The following is a 17,203-nucleotide window of genomic DNA, read 5'->3' as shown; positions in this document are numbered from 1 at the left end:
TGTCCTTGTGCCAGGATCAGTCTGATGAACAAGCCACGTTTTTAAAAGCACTTCTTTTTTATGACAGAGATAAAGAGAACTGTGGAGCAGGTAGAGCAGGATTCCTCAACCTTGGCACTACTGGCATTTGGGGATAAATAATCTTTGTTTGGGAGGCTGCCTTGGGCACTGTAGGATGTTTAATAATGCCTGGCCTCTACCCACTAGGTGCCAGTAGTACCTTCCCCCTCATAGGGACAATCCCAAATGGCCAAGTGTCTTCTGGATGGCAATATTATCATCCCTGGTTTAGAAACACTGCCTTAGACCAAGATCTTGGACAAGAAGTGAAGTTCTATACCCTGACAGTGACACAAGTCTCAACTAGTCACATGAACCCATCTAACCACAAGCAAGCCAGGCAATGCCTCCTACAAACAGAAACACAGAGAAAACCAGAAATGTTGGACAAACGGCACTAATGATTACTACACATGAGGATAATAACATCCATCTTAAAAATTGTTATGCAGATTCTTAAGCCAGAATGGCTATCTAAGACATCTCAGAATGGGCATTAGCAACTATGTTCAAGTCTACCTGCTGTCATTGTAAATAAAGTTTTATAACAAAGTTATGCCCATTTGTTTACATATCATCCATGGCTGCTTTCGTGCTCCACTGGCAGAGTTGGATCCTTAGTTGCAACAGAGACTGCAGGATTGGCAAAGCCTGAAGGATTTACCATCTGACCTTTAGAGCAAAAGTTTACCAGCTCCTGGTTTAGAGAAGCAAAGTGTTTTTGCAAGCAGGTCTTTGGGCTGAGTAAGACTGGAAGGAGACACAGTGCTGCTTACAACTTTGCTCTAAAATATTATGATGCACTTAGAGGAGTATCATGCCTTGGTCAGCTGCAATGGTAGCAGAGTGATTGCATTTCTATTTGTACCTCTGTCATCTCCACTTCAGGGATGCGACAGGATTCATATATATCTGCATCCACCCTCTTGACTTATGTAATCCACACCTGACAATTTTAAGTTTTTAAATTTACTTGAACTTTTTCAGGCTTATATCGTATATATAGGAAAATGCACATATCATAAATGTACAACCCAAGGGGCTGTCACAGGTGGAACTCACCCCAAAAGTACCCTCCTGCTCCCTTCCAGTTCCACTCACTGTTCCCGGGGCATCCTGACTTCTAAGAGCAACAATAACCTACAAAAAGCTTTTTATTATGGACAGTTTTCAAGCATGCACTTCAGTAGAGAGAATAGTAAAATGAACCGCATTGTATTCTTCACCAGCTTCAAAAATTATCAGGCTGGGTGCAGTGGCTCATGCCTATAATTTGAGAGCTTTGGGAGGTGGAGGTGGAGGAATCTCTTGAGCCCAGGATTTCAAGGCCAGCCTGGGCAATATGGCAAAACCTCATCTCTACAAAAAGTTTTAAAATGAGCTGGGTATAGTGGTGTTTACCTATAGTCCTAGCTACTCAAGAGGCTGAGGCCTTGAGCCCTGGAGGTCGAGGCTGCAGTGAGCCATGGTTGTGCTACTGCACTCCAGTCTGAGCAACAAAAGGAGACCCTGTCACACACACAGAAAAATCACCAGTATTTTGCCATCCATGTTTCATATTCTCTCTCTCTCTTTCTCTGCCCACCTCATGGATGGAGAGAGAGATGTAATATTTTAAAAATACCAATTGGATAGCCATTTTCACAAGGTTTAACTTATGTTTTCTCATTTGTAAAGTAGGCATCATAATAGGTCTTACATACTTCACTATAGGGTTGTTGAAAATTCAGTGAATTGGTATACATAAGACTATTATAAGAACAAGTGGTAAGCATTCAATAAATAGAACTGCCTATGTCATCCTCATCATCCACACTACCATATGATTACAGGGAACTAATTAGCAAGGTTATAACCACCCTGTCTTCCTTTCTCCAGGTCTATGCTGTGGTGGTGATTGCATCTGTGGTGGGATTTTGCCTTTTGGTGATGCTGTTTCTGCTTAAGTTGGCAAGACACTCCAAGTTTGGCATGAAAGGTAAGAAGGGTTGTGTTTATTTAGCATCTTATGCGGATCATTTTTGGTTTATGACTAATGCTAATTACCACTAAAGAAGGAAGCAGCTAGATTTATGATGATTAGGTTTTAAGGCTAAAAAATAGCAACAAGGCTTTGATACTACAAATCGAGACAGAGAAAAATAATGTTGATTACTCAGCACTACCCACTTTTCTATGAGGACCGTTGTCCCAGAAGACAGAACCGGGGACTAATAATGAGATGGCCAAGAAATAGTGTTTGCTGTTTCTTTTGCTCCAGAAAGGCAGGTGAGACTCAGTGGCAGTAGGATAGCCTGGACGTGTGTATTTTGTGCAGAAAGGTCTATTCTGCTGTACATTTGCTTTCCAAATCTTCCATGGTACGATTTTGGTGTTGCTCCTGCTTTTCCAGATCCTCATTCTTTTAAATTTAAACAACAGTGTTATGAAGCAATGTAAGAACAGCTATTAGTGGTACATGGAAGCTTCACGAATGCATAGCTTTTTAAAAATTTAAGTGGAAAAATTATCAGGGCAGGATTAAAAATTAGGCAGTATATTGACCCAAAATAGGTAACTGGAATTTTATTTTAGTGGATTTAAAATTAATTTTAGGAGGAAAACTTGTATAAATTTCTTGTTACATAAAAAGTGCTTTGGAGCAGTGATTTAATGGTTTAAGTTTCAATGATTTAAAACCATTTGCTCTGAAGTTTAAAAGTATGTACTGGCGAATACATTAGTGTTGTATTGTGTGTGGTCTCCTTTAGATAGACACTATTTAAAAGCGTCTAAATGGCAGCGCTGTGAAAAAGGTTTAGTGGTGTCTTAGTTGCATTGGAGGGTAGGTCTGGCAGATTTTCTTTATCTGTATGGTCTGTTAGAATTACAGTTAATGTTGCTAATATTGCTATTTACTTGGAAGGGAAGGTTTCAGTAGCAGTAAGTTGCCCAGCATACACTGACATCTGGGATAGAGCAGATCTATTTCTGATGTTTCCTCTTTTCCCTTTGTTGGTGCCTGTGAACATTTCTAAGCCAGAAATGAACAGGGAAGAGTGATGGTAAACTGGGACTTAAAATAACTCCTGAAACCTCATCTCGGTTCCTCCTTGGCCAGCTGTTCCTTGACAATTTTTCAGGGAAGAAAAGACCTTTCATGATCCAATTATAAGTAAGGCTTGGGAGAGGGATCACCCCACAGTGATCTTAATTCATCCTGTGGGGTGGTTCTCAAACTTGACGGTGTGCCAAAACCTCCTGTAGGACTTGAGAAAGCATGGATTCCTGGGCTGCCCCTACAGTTTCTGCTTTAGCACTTCTGGAGTGCACCTGAGAACTGGCATTTCTAACAGTTTCCAGAGGATACTTATCTTGCTTGCCCTGGTTGTTGGGTTCTCTACACAACAGTGTAGATAATCACTGTTCTCCACAGTAAATATGGGCTGCCAGATCCCCTTCGGAGTGTGACAAGGTGTTGGGAGAGATGCTGCAAACCAAACTCATCCACAGCTTTGGAGACCTTTTGGGATGCCCATGTCTCAGCTGCACCTAGGCCCAGGCTAGACGGCTGCTCTGCGCGTGCTTCTCCCTACCATGGCATCTGGTGGTTCTCATGTTTATCAGGTGCTTGCTTTCCTTAGAGGCACTTGGACTTGAAGTATCTAAATATAGATTTCACTGGAGATTACCAGCTCCTAGCAGTAGAATTTCCAGTCTTGAAGGGTTTAGTTTGAGATATTTCATCTCATGAGCTTTTCGGAGAGAGAATATATCCAGGTTCTTCTGGGAACTCAGCAAAAGCTTTGTGAATCCATGGAGCAAAATTTAGGAGCTTCTTCTTACCCTTGGTTTAGGAAAACCACTGACAGAATTACCAGCAAATGGCAACCTTACAATGTGGCAGTGGAGGAGAAAAACGTAGACTCTTCTTTTTTAAAGAAAATTATGTTTCATATAGAGACTCCAGCACTAAGACTGAAACAGTATTTCATTTAGATAATTTGGGGTGGTTACCACTAAAGCATCTACATTTTCTTACACTACTCCTTACAATGTGGCAGTGGAGGAGAAAAACGTAAACTCTTTTTTTTTTAAAGAAGAAAATTACGTTTCATATTGAGACTCCAGCACTAAGACTGAAACAGTATTTCATTTAGATAATTTGGGGTGATTACCACTAAAGCATCTACATTTTCTGAGTATAACCTGAGGGCATCCTTAATGAATTATAAGAAAGTGTGTGCTTAACCCTGCCACAGAGCCAGTAAATGGCTTCCTACAGCAGTAACTACTATACATATTATATGTTTTGTTCCCTCATTCCTAAAGACAAATAAAATCATTTTTAGAAATTTTGTCTCAGAGACTTTTTTTTTTAGAATAGCTTACTGTTCTATTTTAAGCTACATGTCTATCTGTAGCATGATGTGAACAAAAAGAGCCTGATCTAGGGTTACTGTTGCAAGTCAGATGTTGAGTTGATAATCTTTGGGGATCTAGAAATGAAGATATGGTTCATGCATCGAGTGCAGATGAAACTGCATAAAACGTGCTATTTAAACATTAATGTGAGTCAATGTACTTTAAATGCTATTAGAGCTGGGATTACCCCTGAAAAACATATGTCTTTAAAAAGGGAAGAATATGTAAAAATACTATTTTGCTTCCCAAATTAACTAAGCAATGTATTGGTTGCGGTTTCTTAGTAACAACAGTATGAACTGTGCATAGTGTTGGCCAGACTAGGCACCATGTAAGAGGCTTGTAGCTTCCGTGCAAATGAGCTATTCAGAATGTAATTCCTGCCTTCCTAAGCATCTTCGGGGAGGGTCTAAGCCCCACCTTATTCTCTTATGCTAGAGGCAGATGGGACAGGAGGAAGACGGCCAGCCCACCCGTAGGTGCTCACAGCTTTTTGCCCATCCCTGGCAGTGTGTGGTTTATCTCAAGTGTTGACTGCTTCAATCTGTAACAGAAACCTCAAGAATATAAATGACACCATAATGCTATTGAAATGAAGGGCCCAGAGGAACAAACCCCAGAAACCTGTTAAGGTCACCACACTACGGCTGAATGCAGGGCAACACAAGCTTTATGAATTGACCTGAGATCCACCCCTTACTCCTGCAAACATTATTTATGGTGTTGCTCCCATGGGGAGGTTTCTAAATTCCAAACTAGTGAATGAAACTTGGATTTGTAAATACAAGCAGTTTGCTGTGGTGTTGTCTTTGAAGATGGATCTTCAGGTCTGTAAGCTCATCAGGTTTTCTTCCTTGTTCTGTGGACTCATTGTAAACCAAATGCTGATGGTCCACTCCAGAACAGGTAGCACAAACTTTGAGCTTCATGGCAACAGCATTCATATTTGTGTGTTCATCTTCATCTGCTGAGTGCCTAGCCCAGAGATGGTGCCCAATACATATTAATGACAGAATGATCAGAGATTTTTCAACTCCATCCACCTAAGTTTGGTAATTGGAAAACAGTTAGCATTTGCAGAATGGCTAAGCTGTGAGTGGCTAAAGAGAGAACCTGAGACTTTTCTAAGTTTCTAAAAGAGACAAAGTCCCTCCTCTTTTTTTTTTTCTTTTTTTTAAGATTATTCCATAGAGTCATGGCCATAGACAAGAAGTCAGTTTGTCCAGGTTTTGTCTTAGGGTATGTAGAGTTTCACACACTGTTTTAAACTATTGTCATTGTTTAAGTTTGGAGGATTCACTTTGACTTTTTATCTTGCATATGAACATCTTCAATTTCTACCTTCCTACCTTTGAATGTATGGTTTTGGAATATGTCATTTTTCCAGTTCTGAAGTCGGCCGAAGTGCCAGATTGGGGATTATATCATGCTGTGAACCGAGAATTTATATTTTATTCTTGCTCTATAGAGTTTAACCTTCTTGCTGGTAGCATCCAATAGGCTCCTGGCCATTTCAGTATAGATGTCAAGGTGTAGAATTTCTCCCAGTCTGTTTTTCCATGTTCATTTCTGTGCCTTTACACTGTCCTATTGTTTTTTTGGTTGATACATAGCTACCATAATTGCAGAAGCCACAAATGATGCCCTTCTATTAGTATTGGCCATCTATGTAGGGATTATTCATACGTATGTTTAATATGGATATATAAAATGTATACCAAATCTATCTATGTCAGTATCAATATCCCTATATGAAAATGCATAATACTATCCCTTTTCTTCTAAGACTGCCTCTGATTTGTTTTAATTTTAGTTTTCACTGAAGTAGGGCTGAAAGAATTTTCCAGAACAGCTCCATTGCCAAAGGAATAGGCAACCAGGCCTTTGAATGCTGTCCTTGTGTTGTAACCGAGTCTTGTGTTTAGCTCTCACATTGCTTCCTGGCTCCTTGTCTTCAATGAAGATGTAGGAGTGCATGTGAAGGGGAAATGGAAGCATTGAAGAGCACCAGGGCTGCCAAGTCTTCAAAGGGTGCTCCACGTTGGGAGCCCTGCCTGTGGCATTATTTTTACAGGGTTGCAAAAAATATAAGGGAACCAGCAGGGAGGAGGGAGCTTGGCTCTCATCACCCTACTAGAGGATAGTTTTGGCTATCAGTTTTGGGTTATGTACATTTCCTGATGATATCTAATTCCTAAGTACTAATGCAGCCTTTGTCACTCTAGAGTGAAATATCTAAATGATCCTAAGACGTCCCTGTAGAAGAAACTAGAAGAAGCAGCTTTCTTCTCACTCAGTGTTGATAGCCTGCACAGATTTCCTCTGCAGCCTCTGATTCTTGGATGTAAACTGCCCTATACACATTCATTTGTGCTACTTGAGCATTGGGGGTTTTCAATTAGTAAAGGCTGGAAAGCGATCCTGTCTAGTGATGCAGATCTGGGTTTTCCCAAGTCCAGACTCAAGATCCACAGTTCAACTTTCTGTTCTTATAAATGATCTTCTGAGTGTCTTTCAATAACAACCAAAAATCTGCCTATTTAAAAATAGTCATAAACATAGTGGGGCCAAAGCTAAAGAGGTTGAAGTTTAAAGCCTTTTATATGAGCTGAAAACAATTCTGGAAAGTTTAAGAGGTTGAGTTTAACAGATATTTGGATCAACTTTTAAGAGGAAAAAATGTGACCAAAAGCCAGAGAGCCAGTTGTAGAAACATCTGTAAGGACAAACTGTTTTCCATATGCATCCCTTCCTTCTTTTTTTTAAAGAAAAATACCATCAAAAAATTGGAATGGTAATAATTGAATGCATTCTTGTTTCCTAACGTTTCAAGCAGTTTAGAAATACATAAATGTAAAAACGAATGCTCCCATCACCTTCTTCTGCCATGACCATTTCCACTCCTAGTAATAACTTTCTTTATAGGGTGCATGTGGCATGTAAATAATAAAATACATAGCTTCATTTTTGGTTCCATAAGGAAATTATAATACCAGTCTTGTTCTGTAATTGTTTTTGGTAACAATTTGCCTTGTAAATTTTTCTGTATCAGTACCTAGCTATCTACTACATTCTACTTAATGGTATTTCCCAGTAGTCTGATATCAGGCTACTTGGATCTGAAACCTGGCTCTGCCTCTTACAAGCTGTGGACTTTGAGCAAGTATCTCATGCCTTGGTATTTCCATCTGTAATGGGGTAGTCCTAATACCTAAGCCACAGGGTTGTTATGAAGACAAACTGAGCTTATTTATGTAAACCACTTGGGAACATTTCTGGCACTTAGTTATTGCTTTATAAATAGATATTGTTATTATTATTATTGATGGATTATGATTTATTTGACTTTTCTTCCTTTAATGGACATTTACATTTTTACCAAGTTTTCAGAAAATTATTTCAAATAATTTTCAAATAATACCTTCTGTATAAAGATAGATTCTTAGAAATGGATATCTGGGAGGAAAGGTATATATGTTTAAACGTGGATAGATTATCTTATATAAATGCCTTTCCGATTTAGTCTCCCACTAACAGTATGCAAGGATATCCCTTCATTTATTACTCTGATCTATATTGAATATTATCAATCTTTTGGCTAATTTGAACTAAGATGAGACTTTGATTAATAATTAATTTAGGCATCTTTATCATGTGAAGAATAAGAGTAATGTTTATTTTTATTGTTGAGTTAGAGAAATACTTTGTCAATTATACACATTTTTATTTATTCGTGATGTTTGTGGCTCATATTTTCTTCTAGTCTTTTGACTTTTTGATAGTACCTTTCAGTAATCAAAGAAACTTCCCTTTTTATAGAGCAAATCTGCCCATCTTTCCCATTTAATTTGTGTCTTGCTTAGGAAGATCTTTCTTGCTCTAATGTGGTAAACATATTTCTAAATATTTCTTTCACTAGTTTTTTACTCTGTGTATATTTTAAACTTAGCCCTGGTCTTTTCATAATTATTTTATTAAAATTTGCTATGAAGTAGTCCTCTCTTTTTCAGAGACATACAGAATAAAAATATTTGAATAAATTTTAGTGTGACATTTTCATAGAGATGAGTAGTAATATTTTAAATTTCTTGTATCAGAAAGCCACTAATAAAGCAAAAAGACATTTTGAAAAACTCAACGATTATCTCTTTCTTTGTAAAACAAGTAAGGAACTTTGCTGGTTTTTTCTTATAACATGGGAATGTAAATCACACAAAATAGTATCAGAGAAAATGAGTTTTCCCAGAAATCTTTGTTGAATTACTCTCCTCCCAGTTTCAAATGGAGTTCAAAGTCTATCTATCTTAGCACTCTCTTAAGAGGCAACAAAATTTGTCAATACCAATCAAGTCCTTGGAAATTTCAGAAAAGACATTCAGTTGAGAGTTATTGAGTGAGATAATAAAATGAAAATGAATCTAGAGAAAAGAATTAGCCCAAGTGTTCTTTTTCTGTTGTTTGGTGATGCTATAGAAAGCTTTTCCCCTGTGTTTGTGAGGTGAGGATTTACTTTCCAAAGCCTCTTACTTCTTTCCCTGCCAACATTTGGCTTCTGTCTAACTGAGAGCAGAAGATGCTTATTCTTTACAACATATTGAAAATGTGTGTCAGACTTCTAAGAATTGGCTAGAGCAGGCCAGACAGGAAGCAAAAGAATCAGCATCTCTGCCTTTAGGCTTGTAGGTGGATGAAGTCTACCTTTTAATTGCCTGTCTTACCTGGGCATTCCCACAACCCCAGCAGGATGCATGTGAGAGCTCATGTTTGCCTGCAATGTAGAAAGTGCATGCAATATTGTTTAGGGACTTTCCATGCTACTGTTTTGACTAAAAGGTGAAAGATCCTTTAAAAAATTAGATGTTGTACTTAAAAGTCAGGAAATATTGTTACCACTTCTTTGGTCTTTCGTTAACCTTGAGAGAAATTTGCTTTGTCCTTCTCACATAGCTCATGGCCTATTTCAAACAGGACTTTCAAAACCTGAAAATCTTTTGGTTTTCTTCTTCTCTTACCCCTTCCCTTCTCTTTTACCTTTCACTGTTTTTCCTGTCATTTTGTCCTACATCTCTGTGCTTTCTAATTTTATATTTTTCCTCTCTTGTTTTTCTTCCATCTCATTCCTAACATCTGATTTTGGTGGAAAAGCTTTTCAGAATTTATGAAGAAGACAGATAATAACTTGGCTTAAATTCTAACATATGCTTTGATTTTATCTTGCTTTATTTTGGGCAAGAATACTAAATGACTATGGGAATACATTTAGCTCTAAATCAGCAGAATTGTCACGTGGCACTTCAGAAGACAGCCTGTTTGAATAATGCACATCCTTCGTGTTTGTAAGTTGTTAACTCCTGAATCTTCAACCCTAGGAGTGTATAGGAAAGTAATATTGAAGACATATGAATCAAAGAAGCTTGGTTTTAAATCCTAGATCTCCCACCTGCTCATCGTCATTTTGGGCAAATTGTTAAACTCCAAATCTGAATTCCTCTTTGGTAAATGGTGGGAATAATACTCACCTTTCAGGTGATTATAAGAATTAAATCAGTGCTTAGTTTAGTATCTGGCTCTTTAATTCCATAAGAGTTAGTTATTTTTCAGATTTATGTTTTAGTAATACATTATTAAAGAAAAGATTATAGGGAGATTCCTGCTGAATTCATATTGAGTCTGGACTGCAGAAAAATGTCACAAATGTATACAATGTGTATTAGTGTTTCCAGGTTTATTAGTTGAGTCCATAGAAAAAAATTGAAATTACAAGGTGTCTCTACTTTATGGGTATGTATCATGAATACAAATGTGCTTATACTTGTGCTTATTTTAAGCCCTTCAGCCCTTAAATATACTATGTGTGAATTATTGCGAATTCTAAATTTTATTGTCCTCTGAAGAATTCGTTGCTTTAATTTGCTTTGGGGTTTATGAAAAACTTGTTTCATTGATTGATTGATTTAGTAGGTAAGTTTTAGCAGTTTTTTGGGGGAGGAATATTTTCTGAAGTAAAGAGGTGGAAGGTGCAGGAGTGGGAGGGGGATGGGACTCTCCCCAACACCCACTAGTTTAGATCTAAAAACACGACCTCATGGAAACTTCTAATGTGTTTCCCTTTTGCACAGAAGGGATTGAAACCGCTAAAATGATTTGTTTAAAAAATAGGCTTTAATTCTGATGTGTTTACAGCCTGCTAGACAGGAAAAGAGGGATTCTGGAGAAATTTAATTCTTCTTTATGCCATAGATTGTCATCCATATTATTATAACCATATACCCTGCATTTTCTGTGAGACAAGCCAAGGCTTGAACAGGCTAATGGCGGTGGAAGACCTTGGTTTTTATCAAAGAGTCAGCAAAAGCAGAAACTCATTGACTTTTTCTGTGATCATCTGGGAACTTTAGTGGTCTAGGGACAAAGAGAATGAGAGTGGGAATGAGCCAGTGAGTCAGTGGCCTGATCTCTATTTCAACTCTTTAAGTCTTTTTAAAGACATTAATATCCTGGATTGAAGGAGAAGTCTTCAGTGTAAGGAAGGAAGGAGTGGGGTGACTTCAGGGGAGGGAGTGGTGTGGAGAGGGAGAATGTTGAGAATAAAATGGTGTTTCTATTTACAGTTGTGGTTGTCAACTTTAGAAGTCCTGGCAAGACTTAAGTATAGTCAACCACCCAATTGAACTTTTCCTGCACTTGCTTCCTGGATTGCCTGTAAAAGAAAATTGCCTAAAGACCAGAAATATTATAATAGTACAGGACAGAGAATCATCTGAGGCTTCCCTCCAGCTTTAATATCTGCCATTCTCTTACAAAACCATTATGTACAGTCACACACTCACTACAAAAGTCTGCCCTGCACTTCTGGTGAGATCCTTTATTATTTTGGTGTGTAATGATGTAATCTTTTTTCTCTATTGTGGAACCACAGTCTCCTTAATGTTGACATTTAAAATACTGCATCTGGGGTCAACACAAAGTATCCCTGGGTATACCTTCAAATGTGTGGTCAGCTCAAAAAAATATTGCCTCTAAGTTGCATTTCTTATTTAATTGGCATTCCCAGTGATTCTATTTACTGTTAATTTGCAGGTAACATGCATCTTGTCAGGGTGATATGGTTTGGCTATATCCTCATCCAAATATCATCTTGAATTGCAGCTCCCATAATTCCCATGTGTCTTGAGAGGGACCTGGTGGGAGGTAATTGAATCATGGGGGTGGGTCTGTTCCATGCTGTTCTCATGATAGTCTCATGTGATCTGAGGGTTTTTTATAAAGGGCAGTTCCCCTACACAAGCTCTCTCTTGCTTGCTGTCATGTAAGAAGTGCCTTTACTCTTCCTTCATCTTTCACCAAGATTGTGAAACCTCCTCAGCCATGTGGATCTGTGAGTCCATTAAACCTCTTTCCTTTATAAACTACCCAGTCTTGGGTACATCTTTATTAGCAGCATGAGAACAGACTAATAAACAAGGATACTTTTGACATTCCAGCTTGAGAGCAAAGAGATGCAGCCCTACCTTAGCCATCTCTTCCTGGAATGGTTTGGATGTCAGGGAGCAGCTCGACAGCTGGGCTGTTTCTTGATCTTTTAAGTCAGACTTCATAGCATGGCTTTGTCGTTTCATTTGAAGTAAATCCTTGAAACATTAGATTTTTCTATATTGAAATGTCATGCGTTCCATAGCCCAGAAGAAATGATTTCTGTGTTATTTACATGTAGTCTTTCCTCTATGGGTGTGGACAAGTACAAGGTGATTTTCAAGGTAGATTTACATGCATATTCCATAATTATTTATCCCCCACATTATATCTTGGTTTTCCTGTGATATCATGGCAGAGGATGGATTAATCAGTAAAATGTCTAGGTTTGGATTGAGAATGAGGAGGCACCTATCTCAGGCACAACCTGTGAGACATGTGACTTTACTTTTCTACGGTTCAAGAAAGTATATATTTTTAGCCCTTTTTGTACTGAGTAGCAGAAAATCAATCTCCTACCACTCTGGGTAATCTCAGACAGTGGTGGGTAATCACAAAAAATTCAACATTTTCCTCCCTCTTACTCAGGTTGCATTTGCCTTTCTGAGAAATAGTGAAGGGTGTGCAGCAAGGGGAATAAAATGCTACAGTGTGGGGAGGGGACATAACCACTGTCTTGGTGGTAATTTCTGTATGCTGGTGGCTGTCCATCTTCCCAGTTGTCCTTGGCCAGCACTCTGTTCAAGTCACAGGTGTACAATCTTGTGTTCCTAACCAGGTTCTGCCACCTTCACATGTCTCTCTGCAAGGGTGTCTTTGCAGCTTTGGGGACATGGAAAATACTGAGACTGGTCCCCACTCTCTCTGCGTAGACACACTATGCAGCTTCCCCTACTTTATTACTCTCGTGCCATTACAGGTTTGGGATTGCTCTGACTTCTGGACACCTTTTCTGGTCTTCTAAGACAGGGGTCCTCAGGATTCTTCTTTTTAAAACTCTAAATCTGATTCAGGGCTCTGTGTTTCATTAATCCTCATACTTGACCCGGGGAGAGGTTACAGACTCTTTCTGCCTGTAACTAACTTTTTTTCTCCCCACTGATGCTCTTCCTATTTCCTATGGGGACAGGAAAAACATGAAAAACGATTTTTTCTGATTTCATCTTCTTTCAAATATTTTTCATCATACATATCAATCTTGTTTTTTTCTCCAGCTTTTTACTATAAAATTTTCAATATGAATAAAAGTTGAAATAATACTAACAATAAATATTCATACACTCAACACCTAGATTCAATCTCTGCTTAACATCTTGTTATTGAAAAATAAATCGATACTATCATGATCTGTCACTCCTAAATTCTCCAGCATGTTTTTCCTAAAACTGAGGACACAATATCCTCAAACCAAAGCCACAATACCATTATCACTGTGCTCAAGGAAATTAAGATAACCCTGTATTAACAGATGTTTCCTAGACTATCCTAAAAATTTCCCCAATGATTTAAAAATGCCTATTATAGCTACTTATATATCAAACCAAGGTCAACTCAGAGTTCATGCATTGCATTTTTTCATTGAGTTTCTTTGTTCCCCTGTAGTCCAGGGCATGGCCTCTGCCTTAACATTGACTCTTTGAAGAGACTAGGCGGTTGTCCTGTAGAATGTCCCTCTTTCTGGCTCTGTGTGATTGTTTTCTTTGGTATTCTTCAACGTGCCATTTACCTTCTGTATTTCCTATAAACCAGGTTATTTCTAAAGGTTTGGTTAGATTCAGGTGAGAGGTTTTGGGAAGAAAACGTCACAGAAGATGATGTGCAGTTCACCTTGTGTCACATCTGGAATCACGATGTGTCAGGTGTTAATACTATCAGTGGAAGTTGGATCACCTTTTGAAGATGGTGACCACCAGGTCTTTTCTTTATAAATAGAAGTTTTTCCCTTTGGAATTCGTAGGTGATTTGTAGGGTGATAATTTGATGTCTAGCAAATATCCTCTCCTCCTAAAACTTGAACCTACTGGGTTTAACATCCTTTCCTAAAAGTGACTTAATTTCTAAGGGTTGCAGAAAGTGTTGTTGTAATTCAGTCATTTCTTCTGGTCTTATTTCATTAATATTTTTTAAAGGAGAGCATTCTGGCCTTGGCCAAGAATTTCAGCTCTTTCATTCTAGTTCTGCCTTGATGACTCTTCCTTGAGGCAATGATTGGATGCTCGTCTTCCAGATGAGTTGATGTAATTGCCTTAAATTATACATGGTCAAATTATAAACATTATTGGAAAAAATTTTAAAGGCAGTGTATGGAACTATTTGCTACCCTAACAAATTAACTGCATGTGTTACTTAAAAATTATTCTGGGTTGGGCACAGTGGCTCATGCCTGTAATCCCAGCACACTGGGAGGCCAAGGGTGGTGGATCACAAGGTCAGGAGATCAAGACCACCCTGGCTAACACGGTGAAACACCATCTCTACTAAAAATACAAAAAAATTAGCCAGCATGGGGTGACACGTGCCTGTAGTCCCAGCACTCGGGTGGCTGAAGCAGGAGAATCGCTTGAACCCTGGGTGGCGGAGTTGCCATGAGCAGAGATCGTGCCACTGCACTCCAGCCTGGGAGACAGAGTGAGACTCCATCTCAAAAAAAAAAGTTATTCTGATAGTTCACATTTCTATAATCATTCATAATAGTATATTAGTTAATCCTAAAGTGGTCTTATGACCCAATCTACCGACCCAATTGGCTGTCTCCACTGAGTCCCTGAATGATCACCTGAAGTCAAGCCAGGTTTCCTTTCTATAGATAAGGATGTAGAGGGATAAGAAATTCTGTTTTTTTTTTAAATGGCAATTTATTTGAATAAGGCAGAGTCTTGAATCTCTGTACTATAGATGTGTGTTAACCAAATGCATAGATGATACAACTCAATTCAAACAGCATCCCAGAATCTGAGTGGTGTGGTTGGCTAAATGAATATGCACGTATGAAAGAGCCAAGGAGTTATTGCTGCCAGTGTTTCTCTTGGTATTTGAGGAGTTAGCCAGTGCCCTTCCCCACTGCTTCAGTCTAAGCAGGGTCTGTACCCACTATTAGGGACTGGCACAACGTTCTTCTGCAGAAAACCAAGAGTAGTGGGTTGAGGAGCTCATTATTGATGCCTGACGGCAAACCTTCAAAATTGAATTTTATACTCTCAGGAAGTATTGCAAACTTAGTTCTTTATAAATCACCAAAGGGAAACAAATGACTTGATTTACAGTTAAATGCACATAATTTGGTGATGAGCAAACTCTTATGAGCTAAAGGAAGAGGTGACACAGACACATCTCCACAGCATTTTCTGGATTCATATTGCAGCTGTCATCAGTGCTTTGCTCGGGTACCCTCAAACTCCTTTTACCGATCTTGTGTGCTCACCCTGGTTTCTGCATATGTTTGCTCCTAAGGGTCAGCACCTGGAACCCTGTTCAGAGGGCGGGATTGAGCTAGTGGAGCACCTCTCCACCCTTGGCATGCGTAAGAACACACACACACACACACACACACACACACACACACAGCTGGAAGCAGCTAGGAGTTAAGTGCCCTCCACTCCCTTTTCTCAGTCCTTTGCCAGGCTTTTCTGATGAGTGATAAAGGAGTTTGAAAGGTTATCCTCTTGTCTTAAGTCTCAGCAAATTCTGTGGCATAATTTACAAGTTCTCTGCAGGATGTGTGGTATAATTTACACACCACTGCTCTCCATAGGATCAGGCGGAGGCTGAGATTTCACCTGAAATTGCAACCTTGCTTGGCTTTTTCCTCCCCTTCCTGTTCACCTCTTCTGGGAGCCCCTCCTTAATAAATCACTTGCCATGAACACTCCACTCTGGGTCTACTTCTGAGGAACTGGCCAAAGACAGTGCTGGAATAACTAAGAAATTTAATATGTTATTTGATGCCTTTTATCAGCATTTCTAAAACTATTTCTGTTTCTCATTTGCTAATTTGGACTACATATGTGCAAGCGGGGGAATCTTAAAAGTTAATTTAAAAATGAATTGAGGTATAGATTATAGTTACCATTTATTGAGAGGGCCACTGTGGGCCAGGTCCTTGACATATTTTTTCCACTTTTCATAATAATCTTGCATTTTAAGGATAAGTTAATTCAAGTCCAGAAATTTATTCATGTGCCCCAATTACAGAGCTAGTAATTGGTAGGACCACAATTCAAGCCCAGGTCTTGTGATGTTAATGTGTTAGCTCTTCCAACCTCTCTGCTAACTCTCCTTCCCTCCCTGGGTATTAAAACTTCTATTTCTAGAGCTATCAAGGAGGCATTCTGACATCAAAGTTTATGACTTACTAAAATGAAAGGAGACTGTCTCTTTAGGAAGAGATAAAATACATTATAAAATGCCAGACTTAATTTCCCAGAATGGGAGTGATTGAAAATAATTTCTAATAAGAGCTTGAGTCATGTCGCTTTGTTGTATACAGAGAGATTTTTGTGCGATTTTTGACAGAATCTGGGTGGCTCACAGAAACACAAAACTATTCATCAGGTGACTATAGGATGGGGCATTAGTGATGTGATTTGGGAGCAGGAGATGGAAATTTCTTTCGTGGCTCTCCCTCTGAGTTGGTCACGCTCATTCCCGTGGCTATAGTGTACCACAATGCTGTTTTGAAAATGACTTCCTCAGCCCTGAAATAGACCACAGTGTCTTGAAAGCCCTAACTCATCTCATAGGAGTTATCAGTCCATTGCAGAGAGATTCTTTAAGAAAAATGAAGGGATAATGGCAATGATGGCACAGCCATCTAGATGGGCTTCCTTCTAGTGTCCGTATTGGGACCTGATTGAATTATTTACTGCTGACACAAGCCCTCTACACAACTTTAAAATTCAGCAAAAATACACAAAAGTCACACTAGAGACATTTAAAGTTTCTATATGGTAAAGTCATCAGCATTTATTGCAAACTGTGCCCAGTCTCTCTTTCTGGAATGTTCTTCATATGCCTGCCTAGTTATTTCTTACTTGGCTTTTTTTTTTTTTTTTTTGAGACAGAGTCCCCCTCTGTTGCCCAGGCTGGAGTGCAATGGTGTGCTTTTGGCTTACTGCAACCTCCGCCTACTGGGTTTAAGCCATTCTTTTGCCTTAGCCTCCTGAGTAGCTGAGACTACAGGTATATGCTACAGTGCCTGGCTAATTTTTGTATTTTTAGTAGAGATGGTGTTTCACCATGTTGGTCAGGCTGGTCTCGAACTCCCAAC

General features: G+C 38.9%; 1 protein-coding gene across 5 annotated transcripts in view; it reads left to right on the top strand.

The window, feature by feature from the left end:
• Positions 1-17,203, top strand: part of NTRK2 (neurotrophic receptor tyrosine kinase 2) — a 347,366-nt gene that overhangs the window by 77,486 nt on the left and 252,677 nt on the right. For all 5 annotated transcript variants that reach the window (XM_021676039.2, XM_021676037.2, XM_021676041.2 and 2 more), the window contains exon 11: positions 1,939-2,038. In XM_021676039.2, coding sequence (XP_021531714.2) covers positions 1,939-2,038 — 100 coding nt within the window. The remainder of the gene's footprint in view (positions 1-1,938; positions 2,039-17,203) is intronic.

Source organism: Aotus nancymaae, unplaced genomic scaffold, assembly GCF_030222135.1.
Source record: "Aotus nancymaae isolate 86718 unplaced genomic scaffold, 86718_ANA_hifiasm-v0.15.2.pri h1tg000041l, whole genome shotgun sequence".
In the NCBI taxonomy this organism is placed as follows: Eukaryota; Metazoa; Chordata; class Mammalia; order Primates; family Aotidae; genus Aotus; species Aotus nancymaae.
This window is presented reverse-complemented; position numbering and strand designations above follow the sequence as displayed.